This window comes from Scyliorhinus torazame, chromosome 18, assembly GCF_047496885.1.
Source record: "Scyliorhinus torazame isolate Kashiwa2021f chromosome 18, sScyTor2.1, whole genome shotgun sequence".
Taxonomy (NCBI): domain Eukaryota; kingdom Metazoa; phylum Chordata; class Chondrichthyes; order Carcharhiniformes; family Scyliorhinidae; genus Scyliorhinus; species Scyliorhinus torazame.
In genome coordinates this window covers 76,248,343-76,273,926 of record NC_092724.1, presented here as the reverse complement: position 1 = coordinate 76,273,926, position 25,584 = coordinate 76,248,343, and the positions used below count along the sequence as shown (strand labels likewise).

The 25,584-nt window shown below is 47.5% G+C and overlaps 1 protein-coding gene across 3 annotated transcripts in view; it reads right to left on the bottom strand.

The window, feature by feature from the left end:
* Positions 1-287: 287 nt before the first annotated feature.
* Positions 288-25,584, bottom strand: part of recql5 (RecQ helicase-like 5) — a 270,455-nt gene continuing 245,158 nt past the window's right edge. For all 3 annotated transcript variants that reach the window (XM_072482939.1, XM_072482937.1, XM_072482938.1), the window contains one exon: positions 288-688. In XM_072482939.1, the coding sequence (XP_072339040.1) occupies positions 594-688 (95 nt within the window). In that variant the 3' untranslated portion in view covers positions 288-593. The remainder of the gene's footprint in view (positions 689-25,584) is intronic.

The window sequence follows — 25,584 nt, the reverse complement described above, 5'->3', positions numbered from 1 at the left end:
GGGGATGTCATTTCCGCGCCAGCTGGCGGGGCAACAAAGGCCGTTTCCGCCAGCTGGCGGGGCAGAAATTCCTCCGGCGCCGGCCTAGCCCCTCAATATTGGGGCTCGGCCCCCAAAGATGCGGAGCATTCCGCACCTTTGGGGCGGCGCGATGCCCGTCTGATTGGCGCCGTTTTGGGTGCCAGTCGGCGGACATCGCACCGTTTCGGGAGAATTTCGCCCCTGATCTTGTATTGTTATGTTGGTGAGAGTAATAGCAGCATTGCACAACAGACCAGACAACAGAGTTATTTTACATAAACTTTATTCTGGTGAAGCCTTTCCTATTCATTCATTAATTACAACAGAACAACAACAATCCGACAAAATAAATTACTTTGTTCTCATTCACCAGGCATGGAGAAAATTCCAAAGGGATCACATAAAGTTGGCTGTTGAATGGCTTTTTTCCCATCACAGGGAGTAACCCTGATCAATGTGGTCATACCTGAGATTAAGCAGCTCTATAGCACTGAAGCCATATATTAACAATTCAATCTAAATATAAACAGAAAGCAGATATCTCCTGGGTAGCATCAAGTAAAAAAGAATGGCTATGTTGAATTGAGGTTTTCCCAATCATCCTCTCTTTCACACCTCCTGCAGTTTTTGAAGAAACTGTGGATCAGATGTTGAGCTGCTTCTTTTACTGGAAGAGATCAAAATGAACTGAGTTTAAAATATTGCTCAAAAAACAATTTCCTGGTAGATATTGCAGAATAAATGAGAGAAATCCTAAGGTTCTTCGTCTACTCATATGCAAATAGCTGAGGTACTCAGCCCATAAGAGAGCTGAGGTGAGACAGTACCTCGTCAGGTATCTTGAGTAATTTGACTGTCTCACAAATCTTATTCATCCCCAAATAGAACCTGACATGGATTCTCTCGGTAGACCCACAAAGTCAGATACCAAACCTGAGTCAGCAGGAACATGAACCAGGGCGAGTACCTCAAATATGCCAGACCCGGAAGTAACATAAAAAATAGGAGCAGTAGGTCATTCGTCCCTTCAAACCTGCTCCGCCATTCATTATGATCATAATTGATCCAACTCAGTAATCTGTTCCCACTTTCCCCCCATATTCTTTGATTCCTTTAGCCCCAAGAGCTATATCTGACTTCTTCTTGAAAACATACAATGTTTTGGTCTCAACTGTTTTCTGTAGTAGTAAATTCCACAGGCTCCCACTCTCTGGGTGAAGAAATTTCTCTTCATCTCAGTCCTAAATAGTTTATCCCCTATCCTCAGACTGTGACCCTTGGTTCTGGACCACCCACCATCGGAAACATCCTTCCTGCATCTACCCTGTCTAGTCCTGTTAGAATTTGAGGTCTCGATGAGATCCCCCCCTTATTTTTCTGAACTTCAGCGAATACAATCCCAACTGACTCAATCTCTCCTCATACGTCAGTCTCGCCATCCCAGGAATCAGTCTAGTAAATGTTCGCTGCACGAACATCCTTCCTGAGATAAGGAGATCAAAACTGCACACAATATTCCAGATGTGGTCTCATCAAAGCTCTCTATAACTGCAACAAGACATCCCTGCTCTTGTACGTGAATCCTCTCGCAATGAAAGCCAACATACCATTTGCCTTCCTTACCACCTGCTGCACCTGCATGCTTACTTTCAGTGACTGGTGCACAAGGACACCCAGTCGCTGAATTCCCCTCACTCAATCTATAGCCATTCAAAGTGAGTGATCCAGACAATCAGTGGGAAGAGGCAGCAGTGACACGTATTTAGAGCATCAAAGACAAGATAGAGTCTAATAATTAGAGGCATGGCAGGCCACCTCAGTCCCGTCAAATTCATAACAGCAGAAGCTCTGACCATTTTTCAATCCTCTCTGGCTACAGGCTTAGTGCCAGAGAATTGGAAGACAGCTAACATTATACTATTTATGCTGCAGCAATACAAAACCCAGCTTAGACCCCACTTGGGAGTGCTGTGAGCAGTTCTGGGCACCACACCGTAAGGATATTTTGGCCTTTGAGGGAGTGCAACGTACGTTTCCAAAAATGAGCAAGGTTGATGCTAAAACCTTCAATATATTCAAGAGGCGGCTGGATATAGCACTTGGGGAGAATGGGATCAAAGGCTTTGGGGAGAAAGCAGGATTAGGCTACTGAGTTGGATGATCAGCCATGATCGTGATGAATGGCGGAGCAGGCTCAAAGGGTCAAAAGGCCTCCTCCAGCTCCTATCTTCTATATATCTATGATACCTGGACTTCAGGGGTTAAGTTACGAGAATTGATTACTCAAATTAAACCTGTTTTTGCTGGAATCTAGAAGGTTAAGGGGTATCTGATAGGTATTCACGATATTAACAGGGAATGACAGGGTAGATAGAGATAAACTATTTCCATTGGATGGAGATTCTAAAACTAGGTGGTATAGTCTAAAAATTAGGGCCAAACCATTCGGGAGAGATGTTAGGAACAACATCTTCACTCAGAGTGGTAGAGTTTGGAACTCTCTCCCACAAACAGCAGTTGAAACTAGAACAGTTGTTAATTTTAAATCTGAGCTAGATTTTTCTTAAACAAAAATATTAAGGGACCAAAGGCAGGTATATAGAACATAGAACAATACAGCGCAGTACAGGCCCTTCGGCCCACGATGTTGCACCGAAACAAAAGCCATCTAACCTACACTATGCCATTATCATCCATATGTTTATCCAATAAACTTTTAAATGCCCTCAATGTTGGCGAGTTCACTACTGTAGCAGGTAGGGCATTCCACGGCCTCACTACTCTTTGCGTAAAGAACCTACCTCTGACCTCTGTCCTATATCTATTACCCCTCAGTTTAAAGTTATGTCCCCTCGTGCCAGCCATTTCCATCCGCAGGAGAAGGCTCTCACTGTCCACCCTATCCAACCCCCTGATCAACCCCCTGATCATTTTGTATGCCTCTATTAAGTCTCCTCTTAACCTTCTTCTCTCCAACGAAAACAACCTCAAGTCCATCAGCCTTTCCTCATAAGATTTTCCCTCCATACCAGGCAACATCCTGGTAAATCTCCTCTGCACCCGCTCCAAAGCCTCCACGTCCTTCCTATAATGCGGTGACCAGAACTGTACGCAATACTCCAAATGCGGCCGTACCAGTGTTCTGTACAGCTGCAACATGACCTCCCGACTCCGGAACTCAATCCCTCTACCAATAAAGGCCAACACTCCATAGGCCTTCTTCACAACCCTATCAACCTGGGTGGCAACTTTCAGGGATCTATGTACATGGACACCTAGATCCCTCTGCTCATCCACACTTTCAAGAACTTTACCATTAGCCACATATTCCACATTCCTGTTTTTCCTTCCAAAGTGAATCACCTCACACTTCTCTACATTAAACTCCATTTGCCACCTCTCAGCCCAGCTCTGCAGCTTATCTATATCCCTCTGTAACCTGCTACATCCTTCCACACTATCGACAACACCACCGACTTTAGTATCGTCTGCAAATTTACTCACCCACTCTTCTGCGCCTTCCTCTAGGTCATTGATAAAAATGACAAACAGCAACGGCCCCAGAACAGATCCTTGTGGTACTCCACTTGTGACTGTACTCCATTCTGAACATTTCCCATCAACCACCACCCTCTGTCTTCTTTCAGCTAGCCAATTTCTGATCCACATCTCTAAATCACCCTCAATCCCCAGCCTCCGTATTTTCTGCAATAGCCTACCGTGGGGAACCTTATCAAACGCTTTGCTGAAATCCATATACACCACATCAACTGCTCTGCCCTCATCTACCTGTTCAGTCACCTTCTCAAAGAAATATATGAAATATATATATATTCTCAAAGAAAAGAGGTGTATGGTTTTAGATCACAGATCAAACATGGTCTCTTTGAGCGGCAGGACAGGCTTCAGGGGCTGAATGGCCTACTCCTGTTCCTATGTTTTAAAAAGGAGAAAGGGATAGGCGAGGTAATTACAGGCACAGCCAAATTATTTGAAAAATTTAGAGACACAATATCAATTGTCATTCAGAAAGTCACAGATTAAACAAGCATGTATTTGTGATGGAAGGTCATTTTTGATCAATTTGATTGAACTTTTTCAGGACGCAAGAAGGAGGGTTGATGAAGGTAGCAGGTTTGATGTCATCTATATGGATTTTAACAAAGTTTTAAATAACTTCCCACATGGTAGACTGGTCAGAAAGTCATGGAATTCAAAGGAAAGTAGCAAGTTGGATCAAAAGTTCACTTAGTGGGAGGAAGCAAAAGATAATGATTGGAAAGTGTTTTTGGAATTTGGAAAACTGTTTCCAGTGGGGCTCTGCAGAGCTCAGTACTAGATCACTTGTTGTTTATGGTAGATATCAATGATTTAGATTTAAACATAGAGAATGATTAAAACGTTTGCAGATTACACAAGAATTGTGGTTGTCAGTGCGAAGGAAAGCTGTACACTGCAGGAAGGTACTAATGGACTGGTCAGATGGCCAGAAAAGTGGCAAATGGAATTCAATCTGGAAAAGTGCGAGGTAATGCATTTGGGGAGGGCAAACAAAGCGAGGAAATGTTCAATAAATGGGAAGCTATTGAGAGGGATTGAGGAAGTGAGAGACCGTGAGTGCATGTCCACAGGCCCTTGAAGGTGGCACGACAGGTAGACAAGATGGTCAAGAAAGCAAAAGGAATGCTTTTCTTTATTGGGCGAGGTGTTGAATACAAAGCAGGGATGTAATGATGGAACTGTATGAAATGCTGGTTGGTCCACAGCTGGAGTTTTGTGCAGTTATGGTCACCACAATGCAGGCAGGACACAATTGCTCTCAGGAAAGAGTGCTGAAGAGATTTACAAGAATGTTGCCAGGGTTGAAAATTGCAGCTATGAGGAGAGATTGGTTAGGCTGGGTTAGCTTACCTTGGAACGCAAGGTTAAGGGTTGACCGAATTGAGGTGTACAAAATAATGAGGGGCCTAGCTGTCCAGTCCAAAGATGTGCAGGTTTGGTCGATTGGCCAGGTTAAACTGGCCTTCCAGTGTCCAAAGATCCGCACATTAGGTGGGGTTACGGGAATATAGCGAGGACGTGGTCTGAGGTAGGGTGCTCTTTCGGAGGGTCAGTACAGACTCAATGGGCCGAATGGCCTCCTTCTGCACTGTAGGGATTCTATAGACAAGGTAGATGAGAAAGACCCATTTCCTTGAGCTGTAAGGTCATGTTCGGGCGGATATTAGGTAGAAGAATTAGAGGGGACAAAAGGGTCACCATCCAGAGGATGGTGAGCGTCTGGAATTCATTGTCGAAGTTAGCGATTGAGGCTGAATCGCTGAACCTATTTAAAAAGGTACTTGGATCTGGATCTGAAGTGCTGTAATGAGCAAGACTACGGACTAGATTTTCACAGTAACTTCATTACCGTGTTAATGTAAGCCTACTTGTGACACTAATAAATATTATTATATTCTAAGTGCTAGAAAGTGGGATTAAAATGAGAGGTTAGTTTCTTTTTTTTCTTTGATGGCCAGAGCAGACACAATAGGTTGAGTGGCTTCCGCTGCACCGTACGTCTTCAGTGGTTCTAAATTATAGACTGAGAAGTACTGAGGACCAGAGGAACCTTGGAGTGCATATTCACAGATCCGTGAAGGTAGCAAGATAGGAATATAAAGTGATTAAGAGACCAGATGGAATACTTTGCTTTAGCAGCTGAGGCAAAGAGATTAAAAGCAGAGAGATTATGCTGGAGCCATATAAAACTACAGATAGAGTACAGTGTACAGTTATGGTCACTGCATTACAGGAAGGATGTAATTGCACTAGAGAGGAAACAGAAGAGATCTCAGTATGTTGCCAGGACTGTATAATTTTAGTTATGGCAGAAGTTTGGAGAGTTTGGGATTGTTTTCTTTGGAACAGATGAGGCTGACAGGCGATTTAATTGAGTATAAAATTATGAAGGGCCCAGACAGTGTGGATAGGATAGACCATTTCCCCTGAGCAGACAGGATAATTACCAAGCAGCACAAGTCTTAATGTAGTTGGTAGAAGGGTTAGAGGAGAGTTGATGAGAATCTTTTACACCCAGTGGTCGGTGAGGGAATGAAATGCACTGGTTGAAGTTATGATGGAGGCAGAAGCCTTAACTGCATTTAAAAAGTGTAACGGTTCTTCTTGTTTGTAGTAGTGGAAAAACTGACACAATGCTATGTTTAGCCTTAGAAGTACAATCTGATGACTTCCAGTAGCAGCCATTGAGTGAGCAGTCGCACATTTGGTGGCACCTGCTCAAGCGGATTGTTTGGGTCTTTTCCCCGCCCGAAGTGCAAGAGGTGCAGTAGTGCCTGGGTACGGTTTTACTCCTCTGGTTTGGCTGGTGGATGGATCCACAGACTAGGAGTGGGACAAGAAAAAGACAGCTGCTGGTGCATCACAAGATAAGATGGCGGAGAGTAGAGGGGCTGCTTTGCCTCCACCCTCGTACCTCCACCCTATCCCAATCTACTCAACCTCTCCTCGTAATCCAACCCCCTCAACTCTGGGATTACCTAAACCCATACCTCCACCCCAGTCCCAGTCTACTCAAACTCTCCTCGTAATCAAACGCCCTCAACTCTGGGATTAACCTAGTGAATCTCCTCTGCACACCCGCCAGTGCCAGTACATCCTTTCTCAGGTAAGGAGACCAAAACTGAATACAATACTCCAGGTGTGGCCTCACTAACACCTTATACAATTGCAGAATAACCTCCCTAGTCTTAAAATCCATTGCTTTAGCAATGAAGGACAAAATTCCATTTGTCGTCTTAATCACCTGTTGCACCTGTAAACCAACTTTTTGCGACTCATGCACAAGGACACCCAGGTCCCTCTGCACAGCAGCATGTTTTAATATTTTATCATTTAAATAATAATCCCTTTTGCTGTTATTCCTACCAAAATGGATAACCTCACATTTGTCAACATTGTATTCCATCTGCCAGACCCTAACCCGTTCACTTAAACTATCCGAATCCCTCTGCAGACTTCCAGTATCCTCTGCACTTTTTGCTTTGCCACTCATCGTAGTGTCATTACAAACTTGGACACTTTGCACTTGGTCCCCAACTCCAAATCATCTATGTAAATTGTGAACAATTGTGGGCCCAACACTAATCCCTGAGGGACAACACTAGCTGTTTGCCAACCAGAAAACACCCATTAATCCCCACTCTTTGCTTTCTATTAATTAACCAATCCTCTATCCATGCTACTACTTTACCCTTAATGCCATGCACCTTTATCTTATGCAGCAACCTTTTGTGTGGCACCTTGTCAAAAGCTTTCTGGAAATCCAGATATACCACATCCATTGGTTCCTCGTTGTCTACCGCACTGGAAATGTCCTCAAAAAATTCCACTAAATTAGTTCGGCACGACCTGCCCTTTATGAACCCATGCTGCGTCTGTCCAATGGGACAATTTCCATCCAGATGCCTCGCTATTTCTTCCTTGATGATAGATTCCAGCATCTTCCCTACTACCGAAGTTAAGCTAACTGGCCTATAATTACCCGCTTTCTGCCTACCTCATTTTTTAAACAGTGGTGTCATGTTTGCTAATTTCCAATCTGCCAGGACCACCCCAGAGTCTAGTGACTGCAGACTCCACACAGACAGTGACCTAAGGTGGGAATTGAACCTGGGACCCTGGAGCTGCGAAGCAACAGTGCTGCCCACTGTGCTACCCTGGGAAATATACCTGGGAAGAGAACGAGCTGCGGGTGTATCAAAACCTGGGACAAAGAGGAGGGCTGGATTCCACCGGGTCAAGGCTGCCCTCTTTAAAAAGTGGGTGACTTTTGGAGTATTGTACCTGGCCTGCCAGTGGACGACTTTCTAGAAACGAGAATACTATTTTGGCACGCCAGAGGAGGTGATGGGAGTTTATGAGGAACAATGGACTGGGAGGAGAGTGAGGACGTTGAACTTTGGAGGAGTTTGTGTGTTCTTTAAAGTTTTTGATGATGAGATTTTTTTGGAGGGCAGGTTTTTCATGGGGGAACATCGAGGGTGAGTGTACCTTTTGTTACTCTTTAGGGGTGTATGGTTAGGAGGGCAGGGAGTTGGCAGGTGCCACCATACTAGCTGGGCGGGCTAGTCAGGAGTGAAGTAGGGGGTTTGTCAGGAGGCAGGAAGGAGGGGGATGGGGCTGATGTTTTGGGGCGAAGGCAGGAGAATGGGGATGAAAAAATATCATCCATGATTGAATGGCGGAGCAGACTCGATGGTCCGAGTGGCCTAATTCTTCTCCTATGTCTTATGGTCTTATGTTCGAGGGTGGGCGGGATTGCTGACAAGGGTCCGGTTGGTGTGGCGCAGTTGGAAAAGGATCGATGAAGGTGGACATCAGAGGGTGGGCCTGGAGGGTCACGTGACATAGGCTGAGGCCTGGCACAAGGAGGAATATGGCTGATTGGCAGGGGAGGGAGGCAGGGAGCCCCCTGCAGGCTGGTCACATGGAATGTGAGGGGACTGAATGGGCCGGTCAAATGGTCACATGTTCACGCACTGGAGGAGTATGAAGGCGGATGTGGCCTTTTTGCAGGAGAAGCACTTGAAGATAGGGAACCAGATGAGGTTGAGGAAAGGATGGGTGGGCAGGTGTTTCATTGTTTCATTCAGGACTGGATATAAAGACGAGGGGGGTGGCGGTGTTGGTGAATATGGATGGTGTTCGAGGTGGGGAACATTGTGGCTGATTCGGGGGGGGGGGGGAGGGGGGGTCGTTATGGTATGTGTAAAGTTGGAGGGGGTGAAAGTCAAGGTAAAAGTTTATGCCCCAAATTGGGATGACGAGATTTTATGAGGTGGGTGCGAGGGAAGATCCCTGACTTGGACTCGCACCAGTTCATTTAAGGTGAGCGGGGGGGGGGGGGGGGATTTTAATACAGCTATAGAACCAAGTTTGGACCGGTCGTGCCCCAAGTCTGCAGTGGCGAAGGGGCTGAAGGGGTTTATGGGGCACATGGGTAGGGGGACCGGTGGTGGTTTGGGAGGCAGAGGGTGAAGGAATTATCATACTTCTCCCACGTGCACCGGGTGTACTCCCGGATTTGTTTTTTTCTTGTTAGATAAGGCGTTGTTGGCGGGGGAGGTCGAATCGGAGTATTCGGCAATTGTGGTCCCTGACCACGCACCGCACTAAGTGGGGAGGGGGGGCCAGCGCCCGCAGGGGTGCCGGGCTGTGGGATTGTTGGCGGATGAGGTGGTAAGTGAGCAGGTGAGGGCTGCCATTCGGGGGTACATGAAGCTAAACAACATGGTGGAGGTCACGGCCACCATGCTGTGGGAGGCACTGGTCGGGGGGAGTTTATCTCAAAATCGGGCGCATAGCGAGAAAGTAGAGTGGGGGGAGAAGGCAAGGCCGGTAGATGAGATTTTTTATAATCTTTACTAGTGTCACAAGTAGGCTTACATTAACGCTGCAATGAAGTTACTGTGAAAATCCCCTAGTTGCCACACTCCGGCGCCTGTTCAGGTACACTGAGGGAGAATTCAGAATGTTCAATTCACCTAACCGAAGCACCTGGAGGAAACCCAAGCAGACACGGGGCACCTGGAGGAAACCCAAGCAGACTCCGCACAGACAGTGACCCAAGCCGGGAATCGAACCCGAGTTCGAACTATGCTACTGTGCCACCCATTTTGAAGGTATACAGGAGGTATTCGGAGCCTCGGGAGGCAGGGCTATTGAAGGAGAGGCAGAGGCTCCAAATGGAATTTGGGTAGTGTCTACGGGGAAGGCGCTGGGGCAGTCACAGAGGGCCGCTGTACGGGGAGAAGGCAAGCAGGATGTTGACTCATCAGTTGAGGAAGCAAGGGGCATCAAGGGGGATTGGCAGAGTGAGGGATGAATAGAATAAGCTGGTGGTGGACCCAGAGGGGATGAATGGCGGGTTTGAGACGCTCTACAGAAGGCTACACGAGTCGGAGCCCCCGGCCGGACGGGAGGGGAGTGGATACGGCGGTTTTTGGACAGGTTGGAGTTTCCGAAGGTTGAGGATGTTCTGGTGGCCTCAATTGGGTTGAGGGAGGTGATGGACAATATAGGGGTGATACAGGCAGGGAAGGCCCAAGGGCTGGACGGGTTCCCAATGGAGTTTTATAAAATGCTTGGGGTGGACCTGGGACGACTGCTGGTGAGGGCATATAATGAAGGGAGAGGGGCAACACCCCCGTACGTTGTCACAGGCGTCCATCTGCCTGATATTAAAAAAGGATAAGGATCCGGAGCAGTGTGGGTCGTTGCCAATATCGTTACTGAATGTAGACGCCAAACTGTTGACAAAGGTGTTGGCTTCGTGAATCCAGGGGTGATAGGCGAGCATGTCGTGAAGGGGAGGCTGTTGACGGCAAACGCGAGGAGGCTGCTTAATCATGATGCCTCTGGAGGGGCACGAATTGGAGGTAGTGGTGGCGACGGATGCGGAGAAGGCGTTTGACCGGGTGGAGTGGGAGTATCTGCTGGAGGTGTTGGGGTGGTTCGGTTTCGGACATGGGTTTGTGGACTGGGTCTGGTTGTTGTACAAGGCGCCATCTCCAAATATGCAGACAAACCGAGTGAGTTTTGGGATGCACAGGTGCCCGCTCTCCCCGTTGCTTTTTGCCTTGGCAATAGAGCTGCTGGAAATGGCGCTTAGGGCGTCAAGGGACTGGACAGGGATTGAGCGGGGTTGGGGGGGGGGGGTTTCAAGCCCAGGGTCTCATTGTATGGGGTTATATATTTCAGACCCATTGGACAGCATTTTAGAGGAACTTGGCTGGGTATTCGGGGTACAAGTTGAATATGGGAAGAGTGAGGTGATCCCGAATGAGACTAGAGGGCAGGAAAGGTGGTTAGGAGCACTGCCATTCAGGGTGGTGGGCACGAGCTTTAGATACTTGGGCATCCAGGTGACTCAGGGTTGGGCACAGCTGCACAAGGTGAACTTGGCTCGGCTAGTGGAGCAGATGAAAGTGGATTTCAAGAGGTGTTGCGCCTATCGCTGTCAGGGTGGGTACAGACAGTAAAAATGATGGTGCTGCCAAGGTTTCTGTTTGTGTTTCAGAATCTCCCAATTTTCACCCTGAAGTTTTTTTAAAATGTTAATGCGCTGATCTCTGGATTTGTCTGGGTGGGGAAGACCTAGACAGGTACTGTGGAGGGATGAGATAGGGTTAGGAGGGTTTTCTGGAGCGGGGACGAGGGGACTGGTACTGCCGAACATGATGAACTACCATTGGTCGGCGAATATCACTATTGTTAGGAAATGGGTTGTGGGAAGAGGTTGGGGTGGGTTCGGATAGAAGCAGCATTGTGCAGGAAACGAGTTTGAAAGCTTTGTTGTCAGCGCCTCTGCCGTTCTCGCCGGTCAGATACTCTGTGAGTCCTGTGGTGGTGTTGCTCCTAATGGTGTGGTGGCAGTGGAGGCATCAGTTGGGATTGGACACTGATCTGCGACAACCAGAGGTTTGCGCCGGGGTGGGGGGGAGGATGTGAGGTTCCGGGGGTGGCGGCAAGCAAGGATCGAGCAATTTGGTGACCTTGTCATACGGGGTAAACTTGCGAGGTTGGAGGACCTGGAGGAGGAGTACAAGCTGCCCAGAGGGAACGGTTTTGGGTAACTGCAGGTCCAGGACTTTGTAAGGAGAGAGAAGCCGTCCTTTCCTGGGCTGCCACCCCTGGGGTTGCAGGACAAGGTACTGTTGAGGGATGAGATAGGAGGTGAAGGTGTCTGAGGTCCACGGGGAGTTAATGGACTGGGAGAGGGTCCTGGTGGGGGACATAAACACAGTTGGGAGGAGCTGGGATGGGAGGTGGGGGCCGAGACGTGGGCGCCGAGGCGTGCGCCAGGGCCCTGCAGAGGGTGAATGCATCCTTGTGTTAATGAGTTTAAAGTAATACATAGGGCGCATATGAGATAGCAAGAATGAGTAGGGGGCGGCATGGTGGTGCAGTGGTTAGCACTGCCGCCTCACGGCGCTGAGGACCCGGGTTCGATCCCGGCCCCAGGTCACTGTTCATCTGGAGTTTGCATATTCCCCTGTGTCTGCGTGGGTCCCACCCCCTCAACCCAAAAAGAGGTGCAGGGTAGGTGGATTAGCTATGCTAAATTGGAGGAAAAGAATTGGGTACTCTAAATTTATTTTTTAAAAAGCACGGATGAGTAGATTTTTTGAGGGGGTAGAGGATAGTGTGGGTGGTGCGCCACACGATTCACGTCCACATGTTCTTGGCATGTCCAAGGTTGAAGGGGTTCACGGATGTAATGTCCGAGGTGCTGGGGGTGGAGGTAGTCCTGATTCGGCAATATTCAGGGTGTCAGAAGAATTGGGAGTCCAGGGGGTGAGAGGCAGATGTTCTGGCTGGGTACGTGCGGATTCTATAGGAAATTTGTACCAAGTGTCAGTACTATAGTGGTGCCTTTAACCAATGTGCCAAGGAAACAAGCAAAATGTGGCCGCAGATTGTCAAGAGGCGTTTGAGAAGTTGAGGGCCATCTTTATTAGCGAACCGGTGCTGGGCACCCTGGACTTTTCCAGACCATTTAAACTGGCCAGATGCCAGTGACCTGGCAGTGCTACAAGACAACAATGCAGGAAGAGAGAGGCCAGTGGCGTATTTTTCGAAAAAAAACTCATTTGTGCCAGAGAAAGTATTCCACCATTGGAAAGGAGCCTTGCTGCTCATCATGCAGCGCTTTGAAATGTTTTTTTATTTGTTTATGGGATGGGGATGTTGCTGGCTGGGCCAGTTGTTAATTGCCAATCCCCAAGGGAAATTAAGAGTCAACCGATCTGGAGTCACATGTAGGCCAGACCAGGTAAGGACCACAGATTTCCTTCCCTAAAGGACATTTACGAACCACTGCTTCCCCATGAATGCCTCCCCAGTTTTGTCTGACACAACGAACAAAGCTTGATTTACATAGACTTGCGTTTTTGGAGAAGTTCAAAATTATTCCGTTGGAGTTTATTATTACAATGGTTTAATTTCAAAATTGTACATATTCCCAGAAAGGATTACATGATTGTGGATGCTTTGTCACACATTTGAGGGCTGGCTAGTTGCCAATGTGGAGTCTGAGAAGGGAACTTGTATACTGGGGTAGATATGGTATTTGTGATTTATGTCTTGCTTACCTCATAATGAAATGTCCGTGCCATGAAGATTTATTCTTCTCTGGAGGGGAAGGGTATGTAAGGGTCCCTCCTGTTTGTTTATTCCCTTATTTCCCCTTTTATTTTTGCTATTACCATTATGATCCATGGATGAGTAATGGACCAGTGACTTTAATACAGCTTGTATCTTTAACTCAAGCAGAAGCAAAAGCCTGTGCCTTTAAGCAGGAAGAATACAGCAGGCACCAGTGATGACTCACTTTGATTGACTTGGCTGGTGGCCCAGCAACAGGCAGTGATTGGATATAATTTCTCTGGAATGTTTTTCAGAGTCACAAGGCTGGAGTTAGTTTCACTTTTGGTTGTGGCAGCCTGGTGGAGGGGGTTCTAACTAACTCTCTAAAAGATGCAATTAATCCTCTCAAGAAGGCCATTGTAAGCGCACTCTCCCTCGCCAGCAAGTCTGGGAATTGTTCCCTTGGGATTGTAGAAGCCTGAAGTCAAACCTTGAGCTGAATGCCCAGCTTGATAATAAATAAAGTGTCACCGGAAAGCCTGCTGCCTGTAAGTACTACATTCTCTGATCTGCAAAGAAGACTGTTACCAGCTGTAAACAAGAGACTTTGATCAACCAGCAGGATTGAAGCGAAAGGATACTAAAAGATCCACTATCTGAGTCAAAGATTCTTATCTTTTGACCTTAATCGTTACTTTTCCACCTTCCTCCCCTTCTGTGTTTGTCTGTCTTGTGCATGTGGGTAGAGGGTGGACAGTTAAAGGGGAATCAGGTATTAGCTTCACATTTAGCGCTGTGTTTACTGTATATTTCATATTCTAGTTATAAATAATTGTGTTTGAACGTACAAACCTGTTGATTGTAATTATTGGGCAGCCAAGTGCCAAAGATTTCAGATATATTTATACAAATTATTGGTTAATTCACCTGTATTGTGACTCTGGGGTATGTGAGGCTTTAATTGACCATGCACTGGCCTAGTGTGTGGTAACAAATAGACATTGAATTGAAAAGCCATAATCTACAGGGCTGTGGACCAAGTGCTTCACAATGGGATTAGGCTGGATAGATCAGATACTATGAGTCAAATGGACTACTTCTGTGCTGAACATTTCTGTTAGGGCCAGTGTTACAGACACCTGGTCAGCACTCAACAATGGCTAAGATACTGAACCAAATGCAAAATGTTTTTTTAAAGTTTCAAGACTGCAGATCGATTTGTTTCAGGAGTGACAATATAAAAAATGGGGCTTGGTTATTTTATAAACAAAACTTTATTAAAACAAAAGAAAACAATATTTAAACTTTTACTTCATAATTCTAACACTAACAGATTACATGCAGCTTCTTAACTTAACATTAGTTTGTTCCCATTAAACATCACTAAATAACACACAGCTCTCTTCCCGCTTACATAGACAAAGACGATTCTTGTATTTACATAGAACATACAGTGCAGAAGGAGGCCATTCGGCCCTTCGAGTTTGCACCGACCCACTTAAGCACTCATTTCCACCCTATCCCCGTAACCCAATAACCCCATCTAACCTTTTTTTGGTCACTAAGGGCAATTTATAATGACCAATCCACCTAACCTGAACGTCTTTGGACTGTGGGAGGAAACCGGAGCACCCGGAGGAAACCCACGCAGACATGGGGAGAACATGCAAACTCCGCGCAGGCAATGACCCAGCAGGGAATCGAACCTGGGACCCTGGCGCTGTGAAGCTACAGTGCTAATCACTTGTGCTACCCTGCTACCGAATTTACGAAGCAATTGTCTGCTGCAAGTCAAGTTCCTTTTGAACCCTTTTAGCAAGTCTGTATTTTGGAACAGCTTCCTTCATGACTTCTCAGGGTGACCTCTACAGCCTTCTTTTTGGAGCAGATTTCATGACCGGTCTCAGAGGACATAAGACATAGGAGCAGAATTAGGCCACTCAGCCCATCGAGTCTGCACCGCCATTCAATCATGGCTGATATTTTCTCATCCCCATTCTCCTGCCTTCTCCCCATAACCCTTAGTAATCAAGAACCTATTTATCTCTGTCTTGAAAGACACTCTGTGATTTGACCTCCATAGCCTTCTGCGACAAAGAGTTCCACAGATTCACCACCCTCTGAAATTACTCATCAGTTTTAAGGTTGCTCACATCCTTCTCTGTTCCAAATGGATTCTCTCTCTCTTTACTTTAAGACCTTTAAACAAAGGTCCTCTGGAATGTCCAGACTGTATTTGGACTGCTTGATTGCCCACTCCCTTTACACAAAACCATGGCTATACCATTCAATTCCATTGATAAACCATTAATTAGGTCATCAGACTCTGTTAATAGGATAATGGTTGGTCATGCAGGAATGTCCAGAAAGACAATGGGGAAATCATCTTATGCATTCCCGAACGAGTTTAAGTCTGAGTGGACCATGTGACTCAGCCAGGTGCGGGCGTATCCCTTTTGAGTCCGGGCTAAAAGCAGTTTCCTACAATCTGTTTAACCCTTAAATTGCCTGTTAGATTTTGGACCCTCTTCTCGAGACCCAATTTTCTAATATCTTCCTATCATGACACCAGAAACAATCTGAGGGAGCACGGGACACAGCAAGAGTAAATCAAACCCTACTAAATATATATCTGACCACTCTACCACGTAAAGGTAATATCATTTATTATAAACTAGTAAATATGTATATAATATGTCACAAAGTCATAGAGTTTTACAGCACAGAAAGAGGCCCTCCGATTCATTGTCCCGGAGCCGACATCAAACACTTATCTATTCTAATCACATTTTCCAGCACTTGGACCATAGCCTTGTAAGCTATGGCAGTTTGAGTGCTCACCTAAATACTTCTTAAATGTTGTGAGGGTTCCCGCTTCTACCACCATTTCAGGCAATACCCTCTGGGAAAAAAGCTTTTCCTCACATCTCTAAATCTCCTGGCCCTTAAATCCTTTTTTAAAATGTATTTTATAGAAACGTGTATCAAAACAGGTTACAGCAAATAAACATCCTGGAAAACCTGCTTCCCAACAAGCAACTATACAGTTTGTAAAACTTGTTCCTTTTTTCACCCCCGCGACGAACAACTCCTCAAACACGGTCACGGACATCCCCCACCTTTTCTCAAACCCCTCTATTGAGCTCCTTAACTCAAACTTTCTCTTCTCTAACCCCAAGGAAGTCATTCAGGTCACCCAACCAAGCCGCTATCCCCTATGGCGATGTCGACTGCCACTCCAGTAAAATTCGCTGCCGGACAATCAGAGAGAGACGAAGGCCACGTCATTGGCCTTCCTCCTCTCCATGAGGTCTGGCTTTTCTGAGACCCCAAATAACGCCCTCCGATCGATTGTCCCGGCGCAGACATCAAACATTTATCTATTCTAATCACATTTTCCACCACTTGGTCCATAGCCTTGTAAGCTATCCCCCACTATCTTGGCTAAGACAGCGAACACTGCTGTCCAGAATCTCTCCAATTTTTCGCAACCCCAGAACATGTGCGCGTGATTTGCTGGCCCCTGCCCACACCTCTCTCACTCATCTGCCACCCCCTGGAAGAACCCACTCATTCTCGCCCAAATCATATGTACCCTGTGAACAACCTTGAACTGTATCAGACTCATTATTGCGCAAGAGGTCCCGTTACCCTACTCCATACTTGCCAATTGATCTCCCCTCCTCATTTCTCCTTGATCTTCACCACCCATTTGCCTCCCTGCTCACCCAGCCACTTGTGATTATCCCCAATTCTTCCCTCCCCTTCCACATCTGGAAGCAGCAGTCGCTCCAGCAGGATGTATCCCAGCAACTTAGGGAACCACTTCCAGACCTTTCATACAAAGTCCCTAACTTGCAGATACATGAACTCACTTCCCTCGGCAGCTCTACCCTCTCCCTTAGCTCTTCCAGACTGGCGAACCCTTCCTCCAAATACCGATCCCTCACCTTAACCAACCCCATTTCCCGCATACACAATCCATCCCCCCCGGCTCAAACCCATGATTCTCACACAGCGGCGTTAGCACCGACATCCCTTCCACCCTAAAATGCCTCCTCAACTGATTCCATATCTTCACCGTGGACTGCACCACCGGGATCCCTGAATACCTACTCGGAGCCATTGGCAACACTGCCGTCACCATTGCCCTTCAGCTGGACCCATTACAAGATTCCTCCTCCATCCTAACCCATTCTGCCCCTTCTCCTTCCCACCAACGCTGCACCTTTTCCACATTTGCTACCAGTGATAATGAAGCATGTTCGGCATGCCTGCTGCCTCTGCCTCTGTAGCAGGGTCCTCCCCACCCGTGGCATCTTCCCCGCTCATAAACCGTCCAAAATAATTGTGTCCAATTTCCGAAAAAAGGCCTTTGGTATAAAAATTGGGAGAGCCTGAAAAATAAACAAGAACCTCGATAGAATATTCATTTTTACCACTTGGACCCTCCCCGCCAAAGTCAACTGCAGTGTATCCCGCCTCTTAAGAACCCCCCTGGCCTCCTCCACCAGCTTTGTTAAGTTCCACTTATGGAGTGACGTACATTCCCTCGCTATCTGAATCCCCAAATGCCTAAACCTATCCCTCGCCAACCTTAAATGACATTCCCCCTAAATTAGCCTATTCCAGCTCATTCACCGGGAAAACCTTGTTTTTCCCTATATTCAGTTTATACCCAGAGAACTCTCCAAACCTCCCCAACAGGCTTCCCAGACTCTCCAGAGAATTCAAAACATACAATAGGTTATCGGCATAGCGCGACACCCAATGCTCCCTCTGTCCCCTCATAAACCGCCACCACTCCACCAACTCCCTAAGAGCCATCACCAACGGCTCTATAGCTAGCTCAAATAATAAAGGCTACAGCAAGCACTCCTGTTCCGTACCCCTGTGTAAATCAAAGCTTTGCGAGCTCATATCATTCGTCCTCACACTTGGTGCCACATACAGCAACCACACCCATGCCACAAATCTCGGCCCAAACCCAAACCTTGCCAGAACCTCAAAAAAGTACCGATTAAATGCCTTCTCCGTGTCCATGAACACCACCACCTCCAGTACCAGAGCTCCCGACGGATTTATAACTACATTCAACAGCCGTCTTATATTACTCGCGAGCTGCCTGCCCTTCATGAAGCCTGTTTGATCTTCTGCAACCACCCTGGACACAATCATCCATCCTTCCCGCCAACAACTTAAACCAATACTTTCACATCCGTCTTCAACATTGATCTGGGCCGAGACGACCCACATTCAACTGGATCCTTCCCCTTTTTCAGGATTAACATAATTACTGCCTGTGTCGCTGTCTCCGGCAGCTCCCCTTTCTCTAGCACTTCATTAAATGCCCCCAATAGATGAGGTGCCAGATCCGTTGCAAACTCCTTATAAAACTCTGCTGGGTACCCATCTGGCCCTGGGGCCTTCTCCAACTTCATACCCCTGATACTATCCAGCACCTCCATCAGCCCCAGGGGCTCCTCCAACGCCTGCCTCTTTACTTCCTCCACCTGGGGAAAATCCAGCTCATCCAGAAACCCCCCCCCATGTCCCCCTCCTTTCCTCCCGAGTCCGCCTCTTACAGTCCCTGATAATACTCCCTGAACTCCTCATATCTTCGACACCACATCCCCTGCCCCAATCCGTATCCTCAATATTTCCCTGAACATGGCCTGCCTCCACAACTGGTGTGCCAGCATGCGGCTCGCCTTCTCCCCATACTTGTACTGCACCCCTCTGGCCCTACGTAAGTGCCCTACCGCCCTCCCCATCATCAGCCCGTCAAATTTCCCCTGCAGCTTTTTCCTCCTCGTCAATTCCTCTATGGTGGGCAGCCTCGACTATTCCCTGTCCACTTCCACTATCTCACTAGGCGGACATATTTCTCTCTCCTTTCGCTATCTGCACGAGCCTTAAGCAAGATAATTGCCCCAAGGACCACTGCCTTCAGCACTACCCAGAAAATGGCCGCCGACGCCTCCCCATTCTGATTCAACTCCTCATACCCCTTAATCGCCGCCAGCACCTCATCACACAAACCTCCATCCGCCAACAAGCCCGAATCAAACCTCCCCCCCGGCCTCTGCTCTCGTCCCGATCTAAACCGAATCTCCAGCCAGTGGGGCGCATAACTATCCCCGCATACTCTTCCCCTTCCACCCCAACCAAAATCTCCCAGCTCACCACAAAATAATCAATCCTCGAATACACCTTATAGACATGCAAAAAAAAAGGAATACTCCCCCCTGGGTTCTGAAAGCGCCATGGATCCACCATACCCATCCTCTCCATAAAGCCATCCAGCTCCCTTGCAATTTGTACCCTACCCATCGACCTGAGGCTCGACCGATCCACCTTTGGCTCTAGGACACAATTAAAATCTCCTCCCATGACCAACTGGTGCATGGCCAAATCCGGGATTGCTGCCAGCAACCCCCTCATAAAACCCACATCATTCCAAGTCGGTGCATACATGTTTAAGAGCACCCTTCCAATACATCACTCACAATTCTGAGGGGGGAAGGGGGTAACGGGAACATCCATCCCCACATAAACTCTTCACTCCTACCACCCCATACAATCCCAACAATAATCAGCAAACCCCAAAAAGGACCCCCTCCAAACCGGAGGGACGAAAGTCCCCCAATCCCTACCCCACCTCAAACGTATTCCCAGCCATTACAAAATACCAGCACCCCGGTTCCCAAACATTGTCCACTCAATTCTCTCAGAGTTTATGCTCTTTAATGATGTCCTCAGCCACTTCTGGGGTCTCAAAGTAATACTCCTGGCCTTAAAACATCACCCATAATTTTGCCAGGTAGAGCACCCTAAACATGATCCGCCACCGATACAGCACCACCTTGGCCTTGTTGAACCCTGCCCACTGTTTTGCCAATTCGGCTCCAATGTCCTGATATATTCGGACCTTGTTTCCCTCCCATTCGCAGGTGCGCCTCTCCCTGGCCCAACGCAAGATCTTTTTCTTCACACATTTGTGGAGTCTCACGGTCACCGCCCGCGGCAGCTCCCCAGTTCTTGGCTTCTGCCTCAGGGACCTGTGCGCTCAGTCCACTTCATGGGCTTTATCTAGCACCCCTTCCGCCATCATCCTTGCCAGCACTAACACCTTCCACTCCTTCTGGCAGGCCACTATTTACAGATTTTGCCTTCTCGAGGTATTCTCCTGCTCCTCCACCTTTGCCCTCAACGTTTTACACAGGTCTCCTAGGATCCCCACCTCCGCCTCCAGTGCCGCTACACAATCACTGTGGTCCGAGATCACTCCTTCGATCTCTCGAATCTGCGACCCCTGCATCTCTAAACACTTCTCCACACGCTGCATCGAACTCTTCAGGGGTGCCACAGCTCCTTCGATGGCCTTCGAGCAATCCTCCCACATTTCCTTCCTCTGTTGGCGGAATTCCTCCTTAATATATGCCTTCAGCTGCTCCATCTGGGGCATTCCACCTTGCACCAGCCCTTCCCCCTCCGCCATCCTAACACAGGTTGCTGCGTCACAGATTTCCTCCAATCCTTTGGCCAGGTCTCTCACCGTCTTCTATCGGGTTTGGTAACCAGCGGACATGGCACCCCTGAGGGAAACTACTTCTCCGACCTTCAACTACCCCTTTTCATCGAAATTCCACCCAATATCGGGTAAAAAGAGCCCTTTCCTATGCCTTTGAGCACGAACTGCCCTGTGTGCGACCACTCACATCATGACCGCATTCTGAAGTCCTTACCTTAAATCTCTGCTCCCTGGTTATTGACCCTTCCACTAAGGGCAAATGTTTCTTCCTATCTACCCTATCTATGTCCTTCATAACTTTGTACTACTCAATCAGATCCCCTCACAGCCGTCTCTGCTCTCAGGAGAACAACCCCAGCCTAACCAGCCTCTCGTCAGTTGTGGCAAGGCTTAAACAACATAACTGGCTACAAGGCAAAGCCGAGTAGAATCTCCAGCAACAGCGCACACCTCCCCTGTGAACTCAATGCATTCTATGCTCATTTTGAGCAGGAAGCCAACAAACCATTGTCAACTGCCCCAATAGACTCAGACACACCCATATCTACTGTCACAGCCTTAGAAGTCAGATCAGCCTTCTTGGAAGTGAATCCAAGAAATGCATGGGTCCTGATGGAGTCCCTGGCCGTGCACTCAGATCCTGCGCAGACCAACTGGCGGGTGTGTTTGCAGACATCTTCAACCTCCCCTTACTCTCCAGCAGAGGGCAGTAGAGCGGAGATGCTGATTGGCTGTTGTGGGGAACATTTGCATCTGTGCATTGCGGTCACTGCATCCAGAAAGTGTACCTGAGCAAGACACCCTAGGTGTTCAAGTCAAGGCAAGCATCCAGCAGAGGGCAGTATAGCGGAGCTGCTGATTGGCTATTGCAGTGAATATTTGTATCCGTGCATTGCGGTCACTGCATCCAGAAAGTGTACCTGAGCAAGACACCCTAGGTGTTCAAGTCAAGGCAAGCATCCAGCAGAAGGCAGTAGAGCAGAGCTGCTGATTGGCTGTTGTGGGGAAAATTTGTATCCATGCATTGCGGTCAGTGCATCCAAAATGTGGTTTGTGGAGGAACTGTTGTCAAGTGACAGTTAAACCCGAAACAGTTCTTAAGTGTTTCCCTCACTACCTCCTCCTCTAACCAAAAAAACAAAGACTATCACTGTAAGGATACCAGCCGAGTAAAGATCAAAAGGGAGACTCGAGGGCAGGTAGAAGTAGAAAGAAGTTGAACCGTGACGTCACAGCCTGCAGGTAAGTGATTGTTTATGACTGATGAGTAGTTTTTCTTTTCCCTGAGGTGTTATCGTGCGGGGCGCAGTGGTTGCTGAGTGAGTGCTTGCTGAGAAGGGGAGTAAATTTAAAAAAAAAAAATTACTGTTCGGAGTGTAAAAATGGCAGGAGATCCCAGACCCGTGTTATGCTCCTCTTGCTCAATGTGGGAGTTCAGGGAGGTGGCCGATGCCCCGGACTCCTTCATGTGCGGGAAGTGTGTCCTGTTAGAGCGCATGACGGCTCTGGAGCTGCGGAGTGACTCACTTTGGGGCATCCGCGATGCTGAGGAGGTCGTGGATAGCACGTTCAGTGAATTGGTTAGGGAGACAGGGAATGGGTGACCAAGAGGCAGAGAAAGAGCAGGAAGGCAGTGCAGCTGTCCCCTGCGATCATCTCCCTCCAAAACAGGTATACCATTTTGGATACTGTTGGGGGAGATGACTCACTAGGGGAAGGCAGTAGTAGCCAGGCTCATGGCACCGTGGTTGCCTCTGCTGCACAGAAGGGCGGGAAAAAGACTGGCAGGGCTATAGTCATAGGAGTTTCAATCGTAAGGGGAGTAGACAGGCGTTTCTGTGGTCGAAAACTAGACTCCCGAATGGTATGTTGCCTCCCGGGTGTACGGGTCAGGGATGGCTCAGATCGGCTGCAGGACATACTGAAGGGGGAGGGTGAACAGCCAGTTGTCGTGGTGCATATAGGCACCAATGATATAGGTAAAAAACGGGATGAGGTCCTACAATCAGAATTTAGGGAGTTAGGAGAGGAAGGCGCAGAAGGGTGGGTGAGTAAATTTGCAGACGATACTAAAGTCGGTGGTGTTGTCGATAGTGTGGAAGGATGTTGCAGGTTACAGAGGGATATAGATAAGCTGCAGAGCTGGGCTGAGAGGTGGCAAATGGAGTTTAATGTAGAGAAGTGTGAGGTGATTCACTTTGGAAGGAATAACAGGAATGCGGAATATTTGGCTAATGGTAAAGTTCTTGAAAGTGTGGATGAGCAGAGGGATCTAGGTGTCCATGTACATAGATCCCTGAAAGTTGCCACCCAGGTTGATAGGGTTGTGAAGAACGCCTATGGAGTGTTGGCCTTTATTGGTAGAGGGATTGAGTTCCGGAGTCGGGAGGTCATGTTGCAGCTGTACAGAACTCTGGTACGGCCGCATTTGGAGTATTGCGTACAGTTCTGGTCACCGCATTATAGGAAGGACGTGGAGGCTTTGGAGCGGGTGCAGAGGATGCAGAGATTTACCAGGATGTTGCCTGATATGGAGGGAAAATCTTATGAGGAAAGGCTGATGGACTTGAGGTTGTTTTCGTTGGAGAGAAGAAGGTTAAGAGGAGACTTAATAGAGGCATACAAAATGATCAGGGGGTTGGATAGGGTGGACAGCGAGAGCCTTCTCCCGCGGATGGAAATGGCTGGCACGAGGGGACATAACTTTAAACTGAGGGGTAATAGATATAGGACAGAGGTCAGAGGTAGGTTCTTTACGCAAAGAGTAGTGAGGCCGTGGAATGCCCTACCTGCTACAGTAGTGAACTCGCCAACATTGAGGGCATTTAAAAGTTTATTGGATAAACATATGGATGATAATGGCATAGTGTAGGTTAGATGGCTTTTGTTTCGGTGCAACATCGTGGGCCGAAGGGCCTGTACTGCGCTGTATTGTTCTATGTTCTAAGTTAAAAAGTAGGACCTCAAAAGGTAGTAATCTCAGGATTGCTACCAGTGCCACGAAACAGTCAGAGTAGAAATTCAAGAATAGTCAGAATGAATACGTGGCTTGAGAGATGGTGCAGGAGGGAGGGGTTCAGATTTTTTGGACATTGGAACCGGTTCTGGGGGTGGTGGGACCATTACAAATCGGATGGTCTACACTTGGGCAGGACTGGAACCAATGTCCTAGGGGGTGCTTTTGCTAACACTGTTGGGGAGGTTGTAAACTAATGTGGCAGGGGGATGGGAACTAGATTAGGAATGTTAGAGGTCAGTAAAGAGGCAGCAACTAAAGCCAGTAAGGTACTAGATAATAAACTCAATGTGACTAAGGGGAAGAGTAGACGGGGAAGAGATGATGAACGCAAAGGGACAGGTGGTCTCAGGTGCATTTGTTTCAATGCGCGAACTGTAGCAGGTAAGGCAGATGAATTTAGGATTGGATTACTACCTGGGAATATGATGTTATTGGTATTACTGAGACTTGGTTGAAGGAAGGGCAAGACTGACAACTAAATATCCCAGGGTATAGATGCTTCAGGAGGGATAGAGAGGGAGGTAAAAGGAGTGGAGGAGTTGGATTACTGGTCAGAGATGATATCACAGCTATGATTACGGAAGGCACGATGGAGGATTCGAGCACTGAGGCAATATGGCTAGAGCTAAGAAATAGGAAGGGTGCAGTAACATTGTTGGGACTTTACTACAGGCCTCCCAAAAGCGAGCGTGAAGTAGAGGTACAAATATGTAGACAGATTACAGAAAAATGTAGGAGCAATAGGGTGGTCGTGATGGGAGATTTTAACTTCCCCAACATTGAATGGGACTCAATGTGGATGGAGCAGAATTTGTCAGGAGCATCCAGGAGAGTTTTTTAGAGCAGTATGTAAATAGTCCAACTCGGGAAGGGGCCATACTGGACCTGGTATTGGGGAATGATCCCGATCAGGTGGTTGAAGTTTCAGTCCGTGATTACTTTGGAAATAGCGATCACAATTCCGTAAGTTTTAGAATACTCATGGACAAAGACGAGAGTGGTTCGAAAGGAAGAGTGCTAAATTGGGGAAAGGCCAAGTATAACAAAATTCGGCAGGAGCTAGGGAATGTGGATTGGGAGCAGCTGTTTCAGGGTAAATCCACATTTGAAATGTGGGAGTCTTTTAAGGAAAGGTTGATTAGAGTGCAGACAGACATGTCCCTGTGAAAATGAGGGATAGTAATGGCAAGATTAGGGAACCATGGATGACGGGTGGAATTGCGAGACTAGCTAAGATGAAAAAGGAAGCATACATAAGATCTAGGCGACTTAAAACTGATCAAGCTTTGGAGGAATATCGGGAAAGTAGGACAAATCTCAAACGCGCAATAAAGAGGGCTAAAAGAGGTCATGAAATATCTTTGGCTAACAGGGTTAAGGAAAATCCCAAAGCCTTTTCTTCATATATATGGAGCAAGAGGGTAACTCGAGAAAGGATTGGCCCACTCAAAGACAAAAGAGAGAATTTATGCATGGAGTCAGAGGAAATGGGTGAGATTCTTAATGAGTACTTTGCATCGGTATTCACCAAGGAGAGGGACATGACGGATGTTGAGGCTAGAGATGGATGTTTAAATACTCTAGGTCAAGTCGGCATAAGGAAGGGGGAAGTTTTGGGTATTCTAAAAGGCATTAACGTGGACAAGGCCCCAGGTCCGGATGGGATCTATCCCAGGATACTGAGGGAAGCGATGGACGAAATAGCTGGGGCCTTAACAGATATCTTTGCAGCATCCTTGAGCACGGGTGAGGTCCCGGAGGACTGGAGAATTGCTAATGTTGTCCCTTTGTTTAAGAAGGGTAGCAGGGATAATCCAGGGAACTATAGACCTGTGAGCTTGACGTCAGTGGTAGGCAAACT